The sequence below is a fragment of the Trichoderma camerunense genome (genome assembly GCF_050948025.1).
Source record: "Trichoderma camerunense strain CBS 138272 chromosome Unknown V8C40scaffold_2, whole genome shotgun sequence".
Lineage (NCBI taxonomy): Eukaryota > Fungi > Ascomycota > Sordariomycetes > Hypocreales > Hypocreaceae > Trichoderma > Trichoderma camerunense.
Genome location: NW_028145368.1, coordinates 2,530,576 through 2,550,462, shown reverse-complemented (window position 1 = coordinate 2,550,462; position 19,887 = coordinate 2,530,576). Strand labels below are relative to the sequence as shown.

Genomic DNA, 19,887 nt, shown 5'->3' with positions numbered 1-19,887 from the left:
TTTCCGGGCTCGGCATGACTGGGGGTCCCCGTCATCAAATGTCGGGCCTTGCTTGACATGCCTCTATGCTAATCAACTTGCTTCATATAGCCGGCGGGGCTGGTGATTTCGGCTGGTCGAACCCAACACCGACTGACCTCCGAAAGCGACCGTCTCGATCCGACGATGGCGACAAGCTACGTGTAACTCATAATTACGGACCGAGCATCAAGTGATCCGATCCCTGCCCACCAATGTTATGTGAGATAAGGCGACATTATGTACAGACATGTAATATCACACATGCAATAACAGTGTGCAAATGAATACGGAAATCGAGCCATCAGCCAAACAAAGTTTCTACCATCGTATTATCATCGTATAAACGTACATTTGTAAGACATGGTCTAGACTATCGCTCTGGTGCTATATACATGCGTCTACTGTATCTACAAAAATTTGCTGCAAAAAGGGTCAAAAAGACCAGTAATATGCTTACATGTGGTTGCAACGTGGCTGACCGCAAACTCCACGGACTTTGTGATCAGCGAGCGAAGTCGGCGACCATGTGTCTATCGCCAATACGACAGTCGCCTAGTCCTCCTGCTCCTGCTTGACCTTGACTTCTTCCTTGACGATGGCTTCAACCTTGACAAATGCGCCGCCGACTGCTCCCTGGTCCTCTATTTTTTCAATCTTAATCGTCTCTTCCTTGATCGCCTCTCCTTTGATCCTTCTCCCCTCAAGAACCTTCTTCCTTTCGGCCGCTTTGCAGAGCCCCTGTAATCCCAAATCACATTCACCACAACGCCGGCCTACGGGAAGACATACAGCCTGCCCCAATCCAACCAACAGGCTGTTGATCTCACGCCAGCGGTCGTGGGGTAGCCACGACTGCAGGGCCAGCCGCGTCTCCTCGGGATTCTTAGTCTTGTTCCACCCCCACATGTTAGTGATGCGATGGACGTGTACGTCGACGCCAATACCTTCGGTGCGGTTCCAGGCTACCGATAGGCAGAGATAGGCCATCTTGGGACCGACGCCGGGTAGAGACGTGAGGCCCTCCACCGTATCGGGGATATCGCCGTTCCATTCGTCGCGGAGGATCTCGGCAGTCTTTTTGATGTACCTGCGTTAAGAGACCGGATGGTTAGCATCAACGTAGTATATCCGTAAAAACATGACCTGGGATGGACAAACTTGGTCTTGTTATTGTGAAAGCCAACCGCCCAAATCATCTGATTGAGCATATTGGGTTCCACTGCCAGCAAATTGTCCAGATTCAAGCCCACCGGAGCCCCCGGTTTGTACGCCGGCAGCTCTGTCTGTAGTTTCCTCATCACCACAGCCGTCACCGTATCCTTTGTCTGGCTGGAGAGCATCAACGCAATCAGTGAGTGCAGTCTCTGGTCCTTTGGCGAAGCATTCCTGTCCGCCAGACGCTCGCAGCCCATTGTATCCACGGCTGCACCATAGGCGGCACCACCCGGGGCGCGCATCTTCCTGACTACATTATACATCTCTTCCCAGTCGGATGGCGGCGAGATGGAAGTTTCCCCCGTCGCCGGATCAGCAACTTTGCGCGCGGGTTTGCGGGCGCGAGCGGGTGCACGGCGTACATTCTTCGAAGGGGCCGCAGCTATCGCGTCGAACTTGTCGTCCTCATCGTCAGACTCGAGCTTGGTGAAATCGCTGGAAAATGAGGCATCGGAGCCTCTTCTTCGCTTATTTGAAGGCGGGCCGATGCTGTCTTCGATATCGGGCGTCTGTGAGGTGCTCGTCGTGCTTGAAGAGGCTGCGTTGAGGGCGAACCGTGCCAGCGAAGATCGCGTCGTGCGTCGCGGTGGCGAGGCTGAACCTGCGGCTCGCTCCAAGAGCTTGGCCGTATCTTTTGATATTCGTGATGTGCGCATTTTCAATGATCTTGTCAATCACTTGACGGCCATGTTGTGAAAATTCGTGACGTGAATTGTCGTGAGCAGATGAGTTATATGTAAGAGAGGAAAGTGGCGGGTTGATTTAAAGCGTTCCGAAGATTCGGATCCGACGCGGAAGCTGCATAAACTGGTAAGTGGGAGGGGCCACTCCATTTTGGGTAGTCATCTGGATTTGGAAATTGAAATGCATAATGTCTACGATCTAGAGATGAAATAGTGAAACTAATTCTATCATTGGGATTTGTATGTTTGAATTCAGCATATATCTAATATACAGCGTTTCGATGGGATATTTTGATTGAAAAATGTAGGGTAGCGTTGATACGTGGAGCCGCTGAATCTCGGACTTTAGTATGGAGTAGGTACCCTTTTTCATCTATCATTGATCGAGCCACAATTGAGTAATCTTTGTTTCGTTTGATTATATATTTGATTTAGTTTGATCAAGTACTGTAGCGTGCCTCTTTAAATTATGAGCGTCTTCTATGAGATGCTATCTACTGCTGTAAGTCTCTATTCTCTCTGCAACATCATCTTAATGTGCATCAAGTGGTCAGCAGTTATTGAAGCTGTACTACTGGGCAGCACGCTTCCCCATACTATTGAAAGCACCCCGCAGCTCTGTTCTCGTTTCTATGAGATCAGCATCGTCTAAACAATACCATCCTGTAAACAACGGAAATATTCCGCTGCATCATCAGCTGCATTTTCAAGTTCCAATAATGTTCAGCATCGCTCTTCCAGCTCAAGCCTCGGCTGACCCTGGGTCTCCACACCACCATTTTCGGCCAAGGGAGAGGCGGCACGACGAACGAACAGCCATGAAACCGACAGACTTGGGTCTGACAAGAGTGACCTCCATGTCCGTGTAGTAAGCTGGGGACAATCTTAAATCTCTGGCGCCAAAACACACGAGCCTTCAGCTGCGGCCGCTGCGTATATCAGCTGCTTGTCTGCCCCCCTGTCTTTGTTAATTCCTCCGTCCGGCATCTCGTCTCTCTGCAAACGCCATTTCTTGCGCGACGGACGCGAACCCCAGATTTGATTGATTGATTGATTGCCTGTATCTGTGCCTGCTGGCACCACTACCCGCAGCCTGATGGAGCATTCGGGGGCGAACAAGGGTTTCTTCCAGCCTCCGCCGATTTTGCCGAACCAGTTCTATGACGATGTTTCCTTTCAAAGATGCTTCAAACGTGAGTCCCACGTGCATGTAAACAAAAGGCAACCGGCCCGTCGCCGACGCCTAGCCCAGCAATCCACCACGCGTAGCCATTTGCCGTGCTGCAAGGACAGTTAGATCGCTGACATAGCTTGCGCAGTATTCCTCCCCTTTAGCGTGATTACAGAGGTCGAGGCTGAAGTCGCAGCCTTGGGTAGGGATGTCCTCTCCGACGAGGTGTTCGCCTGGATCACAGATGCCGAGCGCAACAAGCCCTATCTCAAGGGCAGCGGCCGCGATGCCTTTGGCAGATGGCATGGTGAACTGGTGACTGGTGAGGGATGGCGCGAGCTGCAAAAGTTTGGCCTTTCTAGGGGGTAAGTCGATTCAAAGCGGCCTCAGATCGTCTCCAATTGCTGACGCGAACTCGTTAGCATCGTTGCCACTGGCTATGATACGCCATATGGCGCATTTTCTCGTCCTCTACAGTTTCTGCGTCTTCACCTCTGGGAGGCCTCGTCTGCCAATGTGACCTGCCCCTCTGCGATGCAAGATGGCGCGGCTGCTCTACTCAGGAGGCACTTGGCGTCTAGACGCATCAGCGAGGCGGAGCGCAAGGTCTTTGAAGATGCCTACCGCCGCCTCATCTCTCGTGATCCAAGCGTTGCCTGGACGAGTGGTCAGTGGATGACGGAACGCTCTGGAGGCAGCGACGTATCCCAGACTGAGACTGTTGCCACCTACCAACCCGAAGAAGCTGAGGGCGCTCTCGCATCGAGAGAAGGCAAGATACCCCTCGGACCCTGGAGTATCAATGGATTCAAATGGTTCTCGTCTGCGACAGACTCCAACATGACCATTCTGCTCGCCCGCACCTCTCAAGGGGGACTGAGCACCTTTTTCGCGCCCATGCGGCGACACGACCCAACTGCCAAAACCATGACTGGACACCCCAAAGCGAACGGATCTCGACTCAACGGCGTCTGGATCCAGCGGCTCAAGAACAAGCTGGGCACACAGTCGCTTCCGACTGCCGAGCTCGTGCTTGAAGATATGCGCGGCTGGAAGATTGGTGAAGAGGGCAAGGGCATCCAAGAGATTAGCACAATCTTGACTCTCACTAGGATTCACAATGTCGTCACAGCGTGCGGTTATGTTGGTCGCGGATTGGGCATTGCTAGGGCGTATGCTCGTCGACGAGAAGTTGGGGCTGGCCGCGGTGCCCGGATGAAGCTGACCGAGAGCACGTTACATATGCGCACTCTGGCGAACCTGACGGCCGAGTATCACGGATTGATGCTCCTCAGCAACTTCTGTGGCTATCTTTTGGGCATTTCAGAACACGAAGCGACGCCCCCAACGTCGGCTCTCGCCGCTCTCACGCCAGCAGACCGGCTCATCGATCCACTCCTCCGCATCGTTGTGCCACTCGCCAAAGCCTACGTGTGCAAGGCGTCTGTCCCGCTGCTTTACTCATGCATGGAATCGCTTGGCGGCGTGGGCTATCTCGTCAACGAAGAGCAGGAATATCTCAACGTGGCCCGACTCTACCGCGACTGTTGTGTTTTACCCATCTGGGAGGGCACAACCGACGTCTTATGCACGGATATGATTCGCGCTCTCAAGCATCCCAAAACAGGCGCTCAGTCGCTGGATGCTCTCGAGAACTTTATCAAAACTTCATACGCCCTGAAGAACGAAACTACTGTCTCTAAGCCCCCTGACTGGGACCCCGTAGCCAAGTGGACTGCTATGCGAACATACATTGACGAAAAGAAGCAAGGTGACCTGGTTGGCGAGGGCAGAGAGATTCTGTGGGACATTGCCGAAATTCTCATTTCCTTGTTGCTCTTCGTTGATGCCAGTACCGATGGGAACGAGGCGGCGCAAGAAATCTTCCACCGGTTTGTCCAAGACAAGTTTTCGAGGGAGAAGCGCAGCAGGAAGACTACGGCGGAGGAGCTGAGCAGGGACCTGACTATTGTCTACGGTGTCGAGGAGGCGGAGGCTGTGAACAGGGAAATAATTTCGAAATTGTAACAAATAGCTGTATTTTGATCATATGCCATCATCATTTTCTTTTGTTTTAAGGATTTAGGATGGGTAAGGTGGATAGGGATTTGAACAATATTGCATTTCTTGGCGGTTACTATGTACTTTATAATATATCTAACAAAATATTTGAGTGACCGGCACTCAGTAGCTGCATAATATTTACATGAAAGAAGTTGAGAGAAGACATCTATACCTAATCTCTGTTCCTGCGTAGTCCAAAAGTTTTCGGTGAAGATATCTGGATAGCATCAAGCGGTTCGAAGCGGATATTTGTTTAACTGGTGAAGCCCGTGCATGTTCCCTTAAGACCTGTGGCCTCCAGCTGGATATTCCTACATCCAGATACTCCTGTGGTTCCAGACGAGATGAATTCGCCTCCGCTTGTATTGGGGCACGCTTGATAAGTGGGAGAGCCGTTATGTAGCAACAAAGGAGTGCTGCTACTGCTGCCGTTATGACCTAGTGCCCACTTGTCATCACCAGGAGTAGGATCCAGGCACTGAAAGTGTCCATCCCAGGCAATGATGCAAGCGTTGTTGAAGCCATCACCCCACAGAATGGGCCGAGTGGTGTCCGCGAGATTGATGCAATACGAGCCCAGCGGCTGGCTTGCATCTAAGTAGAGGAAACCGTAATCCGTACTCTGCTCAACGGTTTTGCCAGTTGACGAATCTGAGAGCGTGAAGCAGCAGTAGCCGGGTGGTACGCTATTATCCCGTGGGATAACGGCGGCAGATGATAATGAGGAAAAGAGGAGGAAGAATAACTTGGAGGAGAGCATTTTGTAGCTTGTTCAATGTTGAGCTTTATAAAGAGTTTTTTTTAGATTGGGATTTATGATGATGCCGAGTGGTAGTTGATTCAAAACACCAGTATATCTAGTGCTTCGACCGAGTGGAATCTTCTCCAAGGTGTTGTCGAACAATAACAAGTATACTCCATGCAACTTACACCAGGAAGAGGAGGCAATTTATACTTGAACCTCAGCCTCGACCTCTACCGCTACATCGCACCGGCAAAAAAGGATCCGTGCAATGAACATTGTCATCTCGCCGCATTGGCTGGACAGGTGAAGCTAAGAATCCGCAATGTAAGTGACCATCACGTCCATCACAGCGCATTGCCCGTCCCGAGACATTGAATGGCACTTGACCCAAGCTCCACCAGCGATTATACTTTTTTTCCAGTTTAATTTTTGAAACAAAAGGCTGTAAGCGCCCTGCCAGTGATATCCCCCGGAAGCTTGGTGACGGACGTGGCGAATCAGCGTCGAGAGCATGTCTAGCTCTGGCCAGTAGCGGATTCCCCCTTTCGGGCGCAAGATGCCCGATCACAGGCTGCTCTGTGCGATGACTGGCCAAGACGGGAGTTTCAACCTACTGTTGGTGATGGGGAACGGCAGTTTGTGAGGGGAAGATGCGTCGTCCGGGGGCTGCGAATGGTTGCTTGTTTGGCTGTGATTGCAGGGGTTTGGGTTGTGATCTGACGGGATGGTCACGTTTGGAGCGATTTGGATTCAATTGACAAATAGCACTGCGGTTTTTACGTGATTGGTCTTGCAGGGCGAAGTAGTAGGTAAGCTTAAGAATTGACTAATAAGTAGCCAGGCCTGCCAGGCAAGATTTGTCCTGCCTGTTTGTGATTGGGGTAATGTTTCGTGAACTTTTTCACAGGACGGAGCACTCGTATGCATGCGATGTATTAATCAGAGCACAAGTACGGAGTAATAGTATTCTCAACATTATTTGTGGATGGGTCACCGGTAAGATGACAGGCTGGGCCGAGTGAGACATTCAATTTTGCCTCCTTGTCCAAAGAAAAGACGTCTAATTTCAAGTTTCTTCGCATGACCATGGCACCAGAGATTATGTACAGAGCAAAATCTTGCAATAGGGCTGTCTCTCCAAATTACATGCAATTTAGCCTCCACTCAAGCCACATGCGAGTCTAGCCGCGTGAAATCCCACTTGCATACCATCCGGATTTTTGACGCGTTTTCACGGCAATCGGTGTCATTTTGACCAGCGCAATCTAAATCAACCACGAGGCTGCCAAAAGTTCCACTGTCGGCTCGGTCGTGACTCACTCACTGCTCAAATCAAATCCTTTACTACAGCTTTCCCCCCGGAGCCCCGTCTCGGAGCCGGCCGAGATTTCACAAGGCAAGCCCGGACTCCATACGGCAGACCGCTTCTCGTCTATCCTCGGACTATCCTTGTCTCCCCATCCTTGTCTTTGTTTCCTCGTTGATTCTTAATCCTACTCTCCTCGCAAAGCGCATGTGATTGAACGGAACGCCAAATACCGTGCCAGCAACTCGCCCAAAATGCCCATGCCTGATGACCTGTGGGAGGAGCTCTCCCACGACATTCCCACCACGTCGGATCCCTTCGTGAAGCAGTATCTGGCGGGCCGTGAGAGCCTCATCGGCAAGGAGAAGGAGACGAGGTCAGATGCGTCCTTTCGCAAATCCCTGTCGCCAATCGCCAGACGCGCCTGCGCCATCGTCGACCGCATCCGTGCCCATGAACAAGCCACCGTCTGGACGCCCAGCGTCGAGGAGCAGCTGGCCCAGGAGACCAAGCAGAGCATCTTCCCGGGCATGATGTTCATGATGGCCAAGGACCGCATGGAGAAGACCAACCTGTGGAAGATTGTGCGCCGTATGCCCAAGGGATCTCTGCTGCATGCCCACATGGACGCGATGGTGGACTTTGACTTTATTCTCGGCGAGCTTCTCAAGACCCCCGGCATGCACATGTCCAGCGACGTGCCTCTCACAACGGATGAGTCCAGAGAGAACTCAGTTGTGCGTTTTAGATTCAGGGCCAAGGAAAGGGTAGACGGGTCGATATGGGAGGAGAGCTACGAGCCGGGCTCGTTTCTGCTGCTCACCAAGGTGGCTGACGAGTTTCCCGAAGGCGGCCGGCCGGGGTTCTTGAAGTGGCTCAAGAGCCGGTGTACGCTCTCACTTATCGACAGCCACGAGCAGCACCACGGTATTGATGCCATCTGGGAAAAGTTTGCCAAGTGCTTTGTCGTCGTTGCGACCATGATACACTACGAGCCCATGTTCCGTGCCTTTTTGCGGCGTCTGATGGGGCTTCTCAAGGCTGACGGGGTCAACTGGGCCGAACTTCGGTATGAAAATCCTACGTCTATGACATTCTAAAGACTATTTCGAGACTTACACTACTTATAGATTCACATGGCCACTCGACTATTGCCGTGATCGTAGGGAGGAACCGGAGACGGACTACAGCCACATGTGCAAGGTCATTCTAGAGGAAGTCGCCAAGTTTAAAGCCTCCGAAGAAGGCAAGGGCTTCTGGGGCCTCACGCTCATCTGGACAACTCTCCGGAGCTTTGAGACTCGGCGTATAGTTGAGAACATGGATCACTGCATCACGACGAAGATGGAGTTCCCCAACCTCATAGCAGGATACGACGTCGTCGGACCCGAGGATCTCGGCAAGCCGCTGGTAAACCTACTACCTGAACTGTTCTGGTTCCGAAAGCAGTGTTCGCAGGAGGGCGTCAACCTGCCTTTTTACTTCCACGCAGGTGAAACGCTCGGTGATGGCTCTAGCACAGACAACAACCTATTTGATGCCATATTGCTGGGCACTCGCCGCATAGGTCACGGATTCAGTCTATATAAACACCCTCTTCTCATTGATATGGTCAAAGACAAGCGTATCCTCATTGAATCGTGCCCCATCTCAAACGAAGTCCTCCGACTCTGTGGATCTGTTACCGCCCACCCACTGCCAGCCCTCCTTGCCCGCGGAGTCCCGTGCAGTCTCTGCAACGATGATCCGGCAATGCTGGGCCAAAACACGGCGGGCATGTCCCACGACTTTTGGCAAGCCCTTCAAGGCTGGGATAACTTGGGCTTGGCTGGACTTGGCAGCTTGGCCGAAAATAGCGTTCGGTGGTCAACGTTTGAGGACCAAGACCAGGAGCAATGGGTTAAGGGCATTCAAGAGGCCAGCCTCGGAAGCGGTGTAAAAGCGGATAGACTTAAGCAGTGGAGGGTGGACTGGGAGGCTTTCTGTTTGTGGATTGTGACTGAGTTTGGCGACGAGTTTGACCCTGAGACGGAGGCGTAGCGTTTGAGTCGGAGGATACATATTCATCTTGCACAACCATACGTTAGATCTATTCAACGCCAGAAGATGACGTATCGAAAGAGTTGCTGTCCTTCAATGTCCTAGATGATAAAGTACACCGCGCAGAGGGAGGTATTAGGTGAAAATCTTTTGGCTATATGTAATACGTTTTAATAAGTAGTAATAGTACCTAGATGGCAGATATTTGAAACCCCAGATATAAGAAAGTTGCTTCCTCCATCTATAATACATATGTAGCTACTCAAAAGCAGTCGCTCAAGCGTGAGATACATGAAGTTACTCCCCATATGAATCACCGCTGGCAATGTACTCATCCAATTCTTGTGGCCTCTATCCATCCAAACCCTCTTCATCTGGCGAGTATGTTCTTGGGATACATGTGCATCTTGTTTATGCTGCGTCATTAACAGCCGATAAGCCGTACCTGATCAGTCGGATCATTTCTTAGGCATCCATCCGTCAAATCATTCCCGAAAACGCCAAGTGTCAGCCACCGCGAAATTCCCCGGGGAAAACATCCCGACAGCTACCGGCCGCTGAATTGCCTCATTGCCTCGTATCGTCCCGTCTTCCCGTTGTGGGGGTTTCAGCCCGATATGCTTCGTACCTTCAATGGTAGGCAGAAGCGAAAAATACCTAGTAGGTATACGAGTACAATAGACGCAAAAAAAGGGCGAGCTGACATACATATACATAAATCAAGCACATGTATTATTCGGGTACCTGATTGCCGTCCCGTGTGGTGCGTGGGTTAAATCCAGCCACGCCGCAAGGTACACGCAAGCGACATCCTTTGATTCCTCCATGCGATTTCCGTACTAACCCGTTTATTTCATGCCCAGCCCTTTTTTTTCAGCTCGCCTGTTTCTTGTTTTTTCTCAAATCCAACCTCTCGTCAAAGGGCCATCACAAGTCAGATTCCCGCTCGAGACATGTGTGAGACGGTGTCGCTTCTCGCCCTCTGTGGCTTTTTGCGCGGACTCGTCGTGACCCAATGGCTGACTGCCAACACGCAGCAAAGAATCGAGTGCTTACGAAGTGGCTGCCAGTCTGAGACAGTCGGGACGAGAGCAGACGAATCACCGGAAGCATGGGAAATGAGCCAGACACGGCCTGGGCGTGCTCGGCCGACCGCTGCGGAAATTGGCCTTTGGGTATCGTTCAGTGCTATTTCCATCCATTCCCCATGTAAAATGTAGTGATACTGCCTGTACACATCAGGTACTCTTTCGTGCCACGGCAGAGGTGAAGTCAAGTGAGCCTTTTGTATCTATCTGTTACAGGCCACTGCGAGCAAGTGCTCCAAGATGCAGGTATTTGATAGCTATGTTTTTTGTTTAATCGCTCCCAGCTCGTTGGTCCAATTCATTCCCAGTTTATCCCATGGACTATTTTGTTTGCTTTTTCCCTCAGGGGCTGCCCAAAGGAAGCAAGCCCGACGCAACGCCCGCTCCAGTCCGTGACATGTTTGTTAGTGCCCAGAAAAAAAAAACAAGAGGAAGATAAAAGTAAAAAATAAAAAGATAAAAAAGGGGAAGCAGAAGAAGAAGAAAAGAAGAAGGAAAAAAAAAAGAACAAGATCAAACTCCGTGCCGTCAAAATGCTTGAGTCCATATGCTTGCTAACCAGGCGCCGAATGTGACTGGCTGTACGTTGACGCTGCTCCTCCCGTTGACGGCTTCATTCAGCGTCGCCTGCGAAAAATCGTATCGCCCGTTGGCCGTCGCAACGAGCCTCTGATAGTATGCCACCTTGTCATAGTCGCACAGCTGAGCAGAGTAGCTGAGGTACGTCTCCAGCTCCGCGTACTGCCGTACGTGCCGCGTAAACACCGCTGACGACATCTACGTTAGCTCTTTTGTGTTTTGTGTCACCTGCCAGCTTTCCTGGCGAGGGTATCCCAGGAAGTAAGTCTGAGGATGGAATTGGGTGGGCAAGCAGAAGGGAAAAGGGGGCAAAGGGCAAACTAACCATTGGAGGCGGTGCTGCAAGCGTTGATGAGGTCTCGGACTGTCATCCGGTCCCCGCACATAGTAAACTCCTGGGGCCAATGTGAGGGTCCCAGGTCGACGGCTGCCACGACGTATCGCACCACGTCGTACACCGATGTCAGGCAGACACGTACTGAATGGCCCTTGGAGTCTCGCTCTGCGTACTCGGCCGTGGCCGTGCTAAAGTTGACGAGGAATTCGCCCGCGCCGCCAACGCCAGAGCCGTGGCCGATGTTGAACGTATTGGCGAGTCCGTAGGGATGAAACCGCTCCATGAAGAGGCCGCACGAGAAGACGGTGTATTTCATTCGTGATGATTCGGACCACTGCTTCAGCAAAGCGAGAGCCTGTGATGACCCACGATCCAGGGGATCGTTGCCGTTGCCGTTGCGTGACTGTCGGCGGCTGAGCGACCCTTCGAACTCCGAGGGCACAAACATGCGGACGCGCCCGCGCCCTGAAGCGTCGATGAGGTTCAGCTGCTCGGCGCCCGAGATTGTTGATATGACCAGGTCGACCCCCTGGAGCGCATAGCCAAGGCTGCCGTGGTCGTGATAGTCCACGACGTGAACTTGGACGTCAAATTGATCGAATTCGGGTCTTGCCTGCGCCGCAGGGTTAACACGAAAAAGCTCTGAGCCTGACGGGAACGTATGGCGCGGAAAACCCAACAGATCTTGATAGAACGACGACGTTGTAGGCGTTCGCCGCCTGTGCCAGTTCCGTCGCCAGCAGGAACCCGAAGCCTCTTCCGCCGGCGACTGCAATCCGCATCATGATGGTACCGTTTCCGCGGCCAGCTCGGGGGCCGCCGTTCCTTTTTGTGTTTTTTGCCCTCTTTCTCTAGGCGTAAATGTGTCGTCGTGCTGCTGCTGCTTTTTATCTTCCCCCGGATGTCCTTGCTTTAATGGCGTCGCGACGTAGTGTGCGGTTCATGTGCGTATAAATACCAAACTGGGGGGGCCCTTCGATTTTCCGCGACATTGACGTTACATTCGCCCATACACACACCATGCTGCAATTGCCGTGCATATGCGACACGCAGAGCGAACGAATGGGACAGACGTCTTGGCCTGCCGCGGGAAAAGGCCACATACATATGTGTGAGAACACGCACCCGTAATCGCCCAGATACGCCACCCTCTCCGACTTTTGCTCTTACTTGTAGTCACAAGAGAGACCCGGTGAAGGGAGGGAATGAGAGGGGGGGAAGGGAAACGAGCTGCTGTGGGCAAGCCTGGCCTTTTTTTTTTTCTGTTTCGGGATACACTTCCTTTCACTTATGCCGCAGAGCCAATGTGTGTGCTGCTTAGGGCGGCAGAAAAGGCGGCCAGTACGAGACGGTTCCTTATTACATGCATATTTTGGCCCTCCGGCCGGAAAGGCCCGAGTAGGCCGCATCTTTTGTTTACGGAATGGTGGCCTGTGAAGCAGGTGATATCAGGGCACAGTTTTTTTTTGGCGCCTCGGTTGAGTGATAGATGGGTGACGATGCAGCATCGCAGCGTTTGTGGTTCCTTGTGGGGAAACGAACGAACTGGTTCCGCCGCTCCTACATGTGTATGTATGGGCCACTGATCGCCTCACCGGGAGATCTCATTGAAAAAAAAAGGGACAAGAAGGGTTTCAGACAGCTAAGCACAGTTTCGGCATAGAGTGCCGGAGTGGTGAACCAACCTGCCGCCCAGGGTCTGGAATCTTTGTGGCATGGGCACGGGCTTCTGCCGGGAGCCCATTGGACGGAGGGCGGTTTTGTGTAAACGAAGCCATCTCCATTCTTCTGGTCAGCTGGCGGGCAAGACAGATAAAAAGGATGTGATGTCTATCATTTCATGCATCCACCACTTCTCTTTGGGCTAGGTTCCTGTGGAAACAGGACAAGGATGCGAAGCACCAGCAGAGCCGCTCCAACCAAAAAAAGGGGGGGTTTCAAAAAAGACAAGAGAGACAAGGAGCAAAAGAGAAATCTGCCGCATTGATAAGCCGCTGTTAAGAATCACAAGATGCCGAACGGCCTCGGAATCCAAAAACCTTAGTGTCGACTTTGGCAAAGCTTGCTATCGGAGAGGAGCATGATAGCGGCGTCGCTACCGCTAAAGAGATGCATCTAACGCTGCCTAACCAGGGCCAAAATCATGCAGAAAGCGGAGGCGGCTTTCATGGCCTCAATCAAGGAAGACAAGCAAAAAAAAAGTGTCAATTTAGCCGAGACAGGCAGGGTACCCGGTCAGTACAACGGTGAGTATGCAATGCACGTGTTGTGTATCCGGTTCCCCGACGATCACAGTCCTTTGTTCCGTTTCTGAGGATTCCCATTGTGCTTGCAGGTACGAGTACGGTGTGCTGGGTGTTTGGGTCAACATCTCTTATATGGAGTCGACAAGGGGGTGGACATTCGGCCATTTATGTCGGCCGACGATTGTGTCGGGGTTATGGCAAAACTCAAATCTGCAGCCGACGAAACGAAGCTACGGGGATTGAGGCACTTTTCGACAGAATAACACGTAATGGCCGTGCGTCAAAAACTGGTTCTTTCTCCGTTTTCGGGTTCCGTAATCAAGAGGGAGTTATAGAACGACACGACACTTTATGAAGCTCTAGAAGACCAACAACTTACACGATATGTTAGAATGGCCTCGGCACATAGAAGACAACTCGTTGTGGGGCTAGAACAAGCACCACGGCTCGGATCTTTCCTCGGGCTAGGCCTAGGGTGAGAAAAGGCGATACATCCAAAATCATCGTGAATCGATCAACCGATCCCACCGCATCGCGCTCAGGAGCACCAACGGCGGAGCCTCACTCCCCTACAAACCCGTTGGTACGCCTTGTAATTGGCGAGAAGAGTAGCATGCAAGGTCACAAAAGTTTTAGCACACGCCCGGCAGAGTGCAGAGATGTATGCTGTATGCTGGCCTACTGCAGCAGCTACGCTTCGAAGGATTTGGGGGCCAAGGATGCAACCACGGCACATCGGAGATCGGCAGCCTGACTCGTAGGGCTGAAGCTGAAAAAAGAGCACCATTTTACTGGCTAATGGGCAGCAGCAGTCTTTGCTGAATAGGAGTCTAGCGAACGGTATCGTGTTCTAAATTCGCGACTTGACCGGGGGTTGGCTTATACCCCTATTGGAAGGCGTTGGCTGGTCGTATGCAACTTGGATCTCGATCAAGTTGGTTGTTTTTTGAGACCAAACAAGTATGTACATACTTTGTAAATAGGGCTGAGATTACTGCTTACTGGTCTGTGGCGCGGATCAGGCTGCTCCTACGGATCCTTCAACATTCAGCCCAGCTTACGGAAGGTGATCAGTTTCCCTGTTTATATCATAATCATGACCCTTGTCTTTTCAAAATATCTGCTGCCTGCTTTTACATCTGCTACTTGGAAATTCCCTAACTAAGCCTGCAAGGCAGTCTCTTCTCTGGCTGCAAAACTGCCCTTGCTCCAGCTCTCAGTGACATCCGCTCTTTTTCTCTCTTGGCTCTTTTCGCCTGGCTTTCCCCAGCCTCCGCCTCCCGGGGTGCATATGATGATGCGGTCCCCTGCCGACATGGCAGCCGTGTTTTTGGCTCCTAGGTTGATGTGCCGCTCTTCATATTCCGTCTCCCCTGAGTCTTTTTCTCCTTGGAGCTTCTTGAGGGACCGTTCCCAGTTCGCCTTTTCCACTTTTCTCACCCACAGGTTCAATCCACACTGGGCGTCCTCGCCACCGTTCAGGCCATATGGGCGGTATACACGTCTCTCGCTAAGGATGGACACTTGCAGGGGTATGCGGAACTCTATATCTCGGATGACTCCGTCGCCACCGCGGTGCTGGCCATCGCCTCCCGATCCTTTTCGAATGGAAAACTCTTTCAAGATGACGGGATATCTTCGCTCAAAGATCTCCGAGTCTGTGATTCTCGTGTTGGTCATATGGACGTGCACGCCGCTCGTGCCAACCCAGTCGGGTCCGGCACCACTTCCACCTGCAATGGTCTCGTAGTAGCCAAAGCCCTTGACGGCTTCCTTGCCGGATTGGTTCCCTCCAAAGCCGAATGTGAGGTTGTTGCAGCATCCCTGGCTGGCAGCGCAGGCTTGGAAGGCCTTGAAAACCACATCGGTAATTCGCTGACTGGTGAGTACGTTTCCACCAACCACAGCCGCGTTACCAGATGGCGAAAGGAGAGATTTGGGAGGAATTTTGACGTGGATCGGCTTCAGGCATCCTTGGTTCAAGGGGATATCTTCAGAGATGAGGCAGCGTAGGCAGTAGATGATGGCACTGAAAGTGATTGCCTGAGGAGCATTAATGTTGCCGTACACTTCAGGTCCAGTTCCTTCAAAGTCAAACTCAGCTTCGCCTGCTTCAGGATCGATAGTGACTTTGAGCCGAATGGGAGTTCCGTCGTCCATATAGTCCACAGCAGATAACTCCTTGCCCTCAAATCGCTTATAGACATCCTTGAGCAGTCGTCGTACGCACATTTCGGCATTCTTCTGGATGTTGACCATGTAAAACTGGACAGTTTCTTCACCGTATTCATCGATCAGGGTCTCAATGAGAGAGATACCCTTGTTGTTGGCAGATACCTGCGCTTTTAGGTCGTTGATGTTATCTGCAAGGCTTCGAGTACCGCTGCATCCAGGGTACTGGGCCGGCTCATTGTAGAAGAGCTCGATCACCCGCTTCTCATCAAATTTACCGCCGCTGACCAACTTTTCGCTCTTGATGGAGGCTCCTTCTTGGAATAGCTCGCGAGAGTGCGGTGGCATACTGCCGGCGCTGATTCCACCAATGTCGGCATGGTGAGCTCGGGATGCTGCGTAAAAGAGGATGTTCTCGCCCTTTGGATCGAAAGCGGGCATCACCAGTGTCACGTCTGGAAGATGGGTGCCTCCGTAGGAAGGGTGGTTGGAGATGATGACGTCTCCTTTTTGTAATCGTCCTTTCCATATCTCTGCTTGTCGACGGACCAAGTGGCTCATACTTCCTAAGTGTACAGGCAAGTGTGGTGCGTTGGCCACCAAGTTGCCAGAAGCATCAAATATGGCACAGGAAAAATCGAGTCTTTCCTTGACGTTTGTGCTGACGCTCGTCTTCTGCAAAGCTCGGCCCATTTGTTCTGCAATGGCCATGAATCTGTGCCCAAAGATACTGAGCATGATGGGGTCAACCTCGCGGTCTCCTCCGGTGTTGTGGGACCTATTCATAATTAGTTCGGTTCTGGTTTGTTACGGAGGTCTTTTAACTTACTCGTCTTTGGAGCCTTCCTTTGAAATGTCCAATACGACATGTGTTCCCGTAATGAGGGCCTTGGTGCGTGGAGTCACAACAATGGTCTGAGTTCCGTCTGCTAGCATAGCTGGTCCATTGACCACATCGCCCTCATTCAAGTCCTTGAGCTTGTAGACAGGAGTCTTGACTCTACCACCTTCAAAGTAGACTTCCTGCTCACTGTGCTGCTTCTTCGAGGGAGCATCCTGTCTTTTGATCGATTTGAGCTGCTGGTCAATGGTCTTTTCTTGGTGGCGGAAACTTTTTCCAATTCCACGCACTCTAACGTCGTCTACAATGATGTCTCGATCATCCAGAGTGAAACCGAACTCGTAGCGATGATGCTTGACAAAAGCCTTGCCAAATTCCCAGTCTTTGCCATCGAAACTCGCCTTTGCTTCTTCTTCGCTAGGCTTGATGATCATGAGAGCGGACTCCGTACCGCGGTATCTGCAGTTGAGATACTCCTCAAACACAATCTCGTTCTCGTCGAAACCTTGGTCTTTCAGAGCGGCTCGTGACTTGTCCTTCAATTTCTCCATCTTGGCCTTCAGATCGGTGACTACTTTGCCGTTGTCTTCCCAGACTGAAGAATCAGGTTCTTGTCGCTCATCCACAACATCTGCAAGTGCCATGCCGTAGGCAGAGAGGACAGATGAATATCGGTGGACAAGGATCTGGCTAATGCCGAGAGACTCTGCGATGGCGACAGCATGTTGGCCGCCAGCACCACCAAAGGTTGCTAGACGGTGTTTAGAGGTATCGTGGCCCTTTGCTTCGGTGATAGACCGGATGGGTCGTGTCATGGTCTCGTTTGCAACTGTCAGGAATCCAAAAGCGACCTCATCTACGGACAAGTTCTTTCCAGTCTCTTGGTTGACTTGGTCTGTCAGCTCCTGCAATACCTTTTTGCTCGCCTCCAGATCCAGTCCCTCGTCCTCATTTTTGCCAAAGATTTTGGGGAAGAATTCTGGCAGAAGGCGACCCAAGTACAAGTTGGCATCCGTGACAGTTGCAGGACCGCCTTTTCTATAGCAGGCTGGACCGGGATGCGCACCGGCGGACTCAGGTCCCACGACGAATAATCCGTTGCGGAAGAAGAGACGAGAGCCACCGCCAGCGGCGACAGTGTTGATGTCAAGCTGAGGAGACTGAATGGTGACGCCGGCAGTGGTTGTTTCAAAGACGTGCTCATATCGGCCCTCTCCGTATCGAGAAACGTCTGTACTAGTGCCTCCCTATTTCATTGTTAGATTTAACCATAGTTCGAAGCTTAATATGCAGGAAAGATTTTACCATGTCAAATCCAATAACGGGAACCCTCGTCTCTTCATCATAGGATGTCATAGCATAGCCTACTACACCTCCTGCAGGACCAGATAAAATGGCCTTGAGACCAGTAAATTTGTCGACATCAACGAGACCGCCATCACTCTGCATAAACTCACAGCGAGCGCCCTTGGGACCCTTTTCGTGCTTGACGCTCTCCGTGCCCAGGCCTCCCTCAAACCCAGCCTGAAAGCCATCAATGTACTTCCTGATTGCGGGAGTTAGATACGCATCTGCGCAGACTGAAGTTGCTCGCGGTACAAGCTTCACCATGGGCATCAGCTCGTGGCTGAGTGAAATGTGTTGGAAGCCGATTTCCTTTGCGATCTTGCCTATCAGAGCTTCGTGTTCGGGGAACGTATATCCGTGCATAAGGCACACGGCTATGCTGCGAATTCCCGAATCATACACCTTTTGTAGCTTCTCTCTGATATCGTCATGCTCAGGGCGTCTCAATATCCTAACCGTCTCGCCGGAGAGACCCCTGACGAGCTCTTTGCCTTCGGCCTCCTTGGTGCCCGCCTGAGCATCTGTCGCTGTGATTTTCCTCTCCGGGTCTTCAGCATAATCCTCCAGTGTGACTCGCTCGTCAATTTCCACGACCTGCTCATATAAAACATCCGGCTTCCTAATGGCCAGGTCAAAGATCTTAGGCCTGGACTGGTTGCCAATCGTCAAGCAGTCTTTAAACCCCTTTGTGACGATCATGGCAATCTTCTCGCCCTTCCTTTCCAGTAACGCATTCGTCGCCACGGTGGTGCCCATACGGATGGAATCAATCTTGGACGTGTCCAAGGGCTCGCCGCGGGGGATGTCCCGCTTGAGGAAATGGCTCATGATGCGCCGGATGCCCTCAAGCGGCGCATCTTTGTAATTTGCTGGGTCTTCGGAGAGGAGCTTGATGATGATTTCCTCGCCATTGTGTTCGCCAACGCAGTCGGTAAAGGTGCCGCCTCGGTCGATTGCTATGCGAATGCCGCGCTCCTTGGATGAATTTGCCATCGCGGGTGATGGTGAGATGACAAAACGTAAAAGATAATATGGAGATGGAGGGGTATCACAAAAATGAGTGTTGAGAAACAGACGATGAGATTGATAAGAAAAAGAAGCACTTTAACAGTTTGATGATACAATATATATTACATACATCGACTCAGCTGCTTAGTGAGCAATTATCTCATAGACAGCGAAGTCGGATTAATGTGTAACTACGTGAGGCGATGATTGCCGACAAAGGCGTATGAGCGTCTACTTTAGATGGCGGGGTGTGGAGAGCTCCAGTCTTAGTCCTCACAATGGCGGGGTTCCGTCTCCGTAGGAACAACATGATCGATTATACCTGGCAAGACAAGATGCATCCAACATCCTTCGGGATGACCATACAGTTTGATTGGTGTCTCTATCTCCATATTGTTTGTCACTCAGCTATATGAGGGAGACACCACAAAATATCAACCAACAGCACTTACACGTTGGCTCTTCCGTTCCATTGACAGCAGCCCTTGCGAACCCACTACCAACTAACAGATAGCATTGCTCCACAGCGCGGGAACTGCTGAAATCAAGTCGGGCAGAGATACGTAATTGTGTCCCCCTGTGGAGCTCATAGTGCAGAATTTGCCTCCTCCACACATCCAATCATCAAGGCACTTTGGCCGAGTGGTCTAAGGCGCCGTGTTCAGGATTTATCTTGCTTCGCGGTCTAGTAATAGGCGAGGGTTCGAATCCCTCAGGTGTCATTTTTTGATCTCGTCGCTCTCTGTTGTGATTATCACGACAATATTGAGGGTTTCCTTTTTTTGCCCTCACTGCCTATTTGGGATGCTCTACAGAGTATGTACATACGTCCATGTACTCTCCCAATCTCCCCATCCGTCACCACATCTTTCAAGTCTAGTCACGCCATCCGATGTACGAAGTATAGGTATGAAGTATTAGTATTATATGTAGCTCATTGTGAGCCAAATCTTTACGCCCCCCTCATGTGCGCCGTGCAGTAATGATCCTATGAGTCCTTCTCTAATAACTGCTCTAATAATTA

General features: G+C 51.5%; 7 protein-coding genes and 1 non-coding gene across 8 annotated transcripts; 4 read left to right on the top strand and 4 right to left on the bottom strand.

Moving 5' to 3' along the window:
* Positions 1 to 240: 240 nt before the first annotated feature.
* Positions 241 to 1,984, bottom strand: V8C40DRAFT_233965 (DNA glycosylase). Its single transcript, XM_083213489.1, has 2 exons — positions 1,180 to 1,984; positions 241 to 1,108 (listed from the first exon to the last, which is right to left on the bottom strand). Exons 1-2 carry the CDS (start codon positions 1,890 to 1,892, stop codon positions 574 to 576), a joined length of 1,248 nt encoding a protein of 415 aa, XP_083078257.1. The 5' UTR covers positions 1,893 to 1,984; the 3' UTR covers positions 241 to 573.
* A 760-nt stretch (positions 1,985 to 2,744) lies between these two features.
* V8C40DRAFT_233962 (uncharacterized protein) lies at positions 2,745 to 5,315 on the top strand. Its single transcript, XM_083213488.1, has 3 exons — positions 2,745 to 3,112; positions 3,239 to 3,455; positions 3,513 to 5,315. The coding sequence occupies exons 1-3, from the start codon at positions 3,016 to 3,018 to the stop codon at positions 5,116 to 5,118; spliced, it is 1,920 nt and encodes a 639-aa protein (XP_083078256.1). The 5' UTR covers positions 2,745 to 3,015; the 3' UTR covers positions 5,119 to 5,315.
* On the bottom strand, positions 5,224 to 6,061 carry V8C40DRAFT_103227 (uncharacterized protein). Its single transcript, XM_083210687.1, has 2 exons — positions 5,327 to 6,061; positions 5,224 to 5,247 (listed from the first exon to the last, which is right to left on the bottom strand). The coding sequence occupies exon 1, from the start codon at positions 5,912 to 5,914 to the stop codon at positions 5,408 to 5,410; it is 507 nt and encodes a 168-aa protein (XP_083078255.1). The 5' UTR covers positions 5,915 to 6,061; the 3' UTR covers positions 5,224 to 5,247; positions 5,327 to 5,407.
* Positions 6,062 to 6,744: 683 nt separating this feature from the next.
* Positions 6,745 to 9,433, top strand: V8C40DRAFT_233957 (uncharacterized protein). The gene is made up of 2 exons (XM_083213487.1): positions 6,745 to 8,274; positions 8,336 to 9,433. The coding sequence occupies exons 1-2, from the start codon at positions 7,460 to 7,462 to the stop codon at positions 9,243 to 9,245; spliced, it is 1,725 nt and encodes a 574-aa protein (XP_083078254.1). The 5' UTR covers positions 6,745 to 7,459; the 3' UTR covers positions 9,246 to 9,433.
* Positions 9,434 to 9,948: 515 nt separating this feature from the next.
* Positions 9,949 to 10,765, top strand: V8C40DRAFT_233954 (uncharacterized protein). Its single transcript, XM_083213486.1, has 2 exons — positions 9,949 to 10,039; positions 10,109 to 10,765. Exon 2 carries the CDS (start codon positions 10,199 to 10,201, stop codon positions 10,463 to 10,465), a length of 267 nt encoding a protein of 88 aa, XP_083078253.1. The 5' UTR covers positions 9,949 to 10,039; positions 10,109 to 10,198; the 3' UTR covers positions 10,466 to 10,765.
* V8C40DRAFT_282682 (uncharacterized protein) lies at positions 10,357 to 12,034 on the bottom strand (the record flags this gene model as incomplete). The annotated part of the gene is made up of 3 exons (XM_083221828.1): positions 10,357 to 11,100; positions 11,238 to 11,862; positions 11,930 to 12,034. 3 exons carry the CDS (start codon positions 12,032 to 12,034, stop codon positions 10,862 to 10,864), a joined length of 969 nt encoding a protein of 322 aa, XP_083078252.1. The 3' UTR covers positions 10,357 to 10,861.
* Positions 12,035 to 14,486: 2,452 nt separating this feature from the next.
* V8C40DRAFT_103163 (5-oxoprolinase) lies at positions 14,487 to 19,069 on the bottom strand. Its single transcript, XM_083210686.1, has 3 exons — positions 17,814 to 19,069; positions 16,497 to 17,755; positions 14,487 to 16,445 (listed from the first exon to the last, which is right to left on the bottom strand). Exons 1-3 carry the CDS (start codon positions 18,846 to 18,848, stop codon positions 14,657 to 14,659), a joined length of 4,083 nt encoding a protein of 1,360 aa, XP_083078251.1. The 5' UTR covers positions 18,849 to 19,069; the 3' UTR covers positions 14,487 to 14,656.
* A 422-nt stretch (positions 19,070 to 19,491) lies between these two features.
* On the top strand, positions 19,492 to 19,585 carry V8C40DRAFT_t38. The gene has a single exon. It is a non-coding gene; the product is annotated as a tRNA-Leu (tRNA).
* The last annotated feature ends 302 nt before the right edge of the window (positions 19,586 to 19,887 follow it).

Bases quoted from the DNA above. Each gene is read 5' to 3' on its own strand.
- V8C40DRAFT_233957 (XM_083213487.1), top strand. From the start codon at position 7,460: ATGCCCATGCCTGATGACCTGTGGGAGGAGCTCTCCCACGACATTCCC. The intron at 8,275-8,335 runs GTATGAAAATCC...CACTACTTATAG, and splicing joins GTCAACTGGGCCGAACTTCG to ATTCACATGGCCACTCGACT.
- V8C40DRAFT_233965 (XM_083213489.1), bottom strand. From the start codon at position 1,892: ATGCGCACATCACGAATATCAAAAGATACGGCCAAGCTCTTGGAGCGA. The intron at 1,109-1,179 runs GTTTGTCCATCC...CTCTTAACGCAG, and splicing joins TTTCACAATAACAAGACCAA to GTACATCAAAAAGACTGCCG.
- V8C40DRAFT_103227 (XM_083210687.1), bottom strand. From the start codon at position 5,914: ATGCTCTCCTCCAAGTTATTCTTCCTCCTCTTTTCCTCATTATCATCT.
- V8C40DRAFT_233962 (XM_083213488.1), top strand. From the start codon at position 3,016: ATGGAGCATTCGGGGGCGAACAAGGGTTTCTTCCAGCCTCCGCCGATT. The intron at 3,113-3,238 runs GTGAGTCCCACG...TAGCTTGCGCAG, and splicing joins CTTTCAAAGATGCTTCAAAC to TATTCCTCCCCTTTAGCGTG. The intron at 3,456-3,512 runs GTAAGTCGATTC...CGAACTCGTTAG, and splicing joins AAGTTTGGCCTTTCTAGGGG to CATCGTTGCCACTGGCTATG.
- V8C40DRAFT_233954 (XM_083213486.1), top strand. From the start codon at position 10,199: ATGTGTGAGACGGTGTCGCTTCTCGCCCTCTGTGGCTTTTTGCGCGGA.
- V8C40DRAFT_103163 (XM_083210686.1), bottom strand. From the start codon at position 18,848: ATGGCAAATTCATCCAAGGAGCGCGGCATTCGCATAGCAATCGACCGA. The intron at 17,756-17,813 runs GTAAAATCTTTC...ACAATGAAATAG, and splicing joins CCGTTATTGGATTTGACATG to GGAGGCACTAGTACAGACGT. The intron at 16,446-16,496 runs GTAAGTTAAAAG...AATTATGAATAG, and splicing joins AAGGAAGGCTCCAAAGACGA to GTCCCACAACACCGGAGGAG.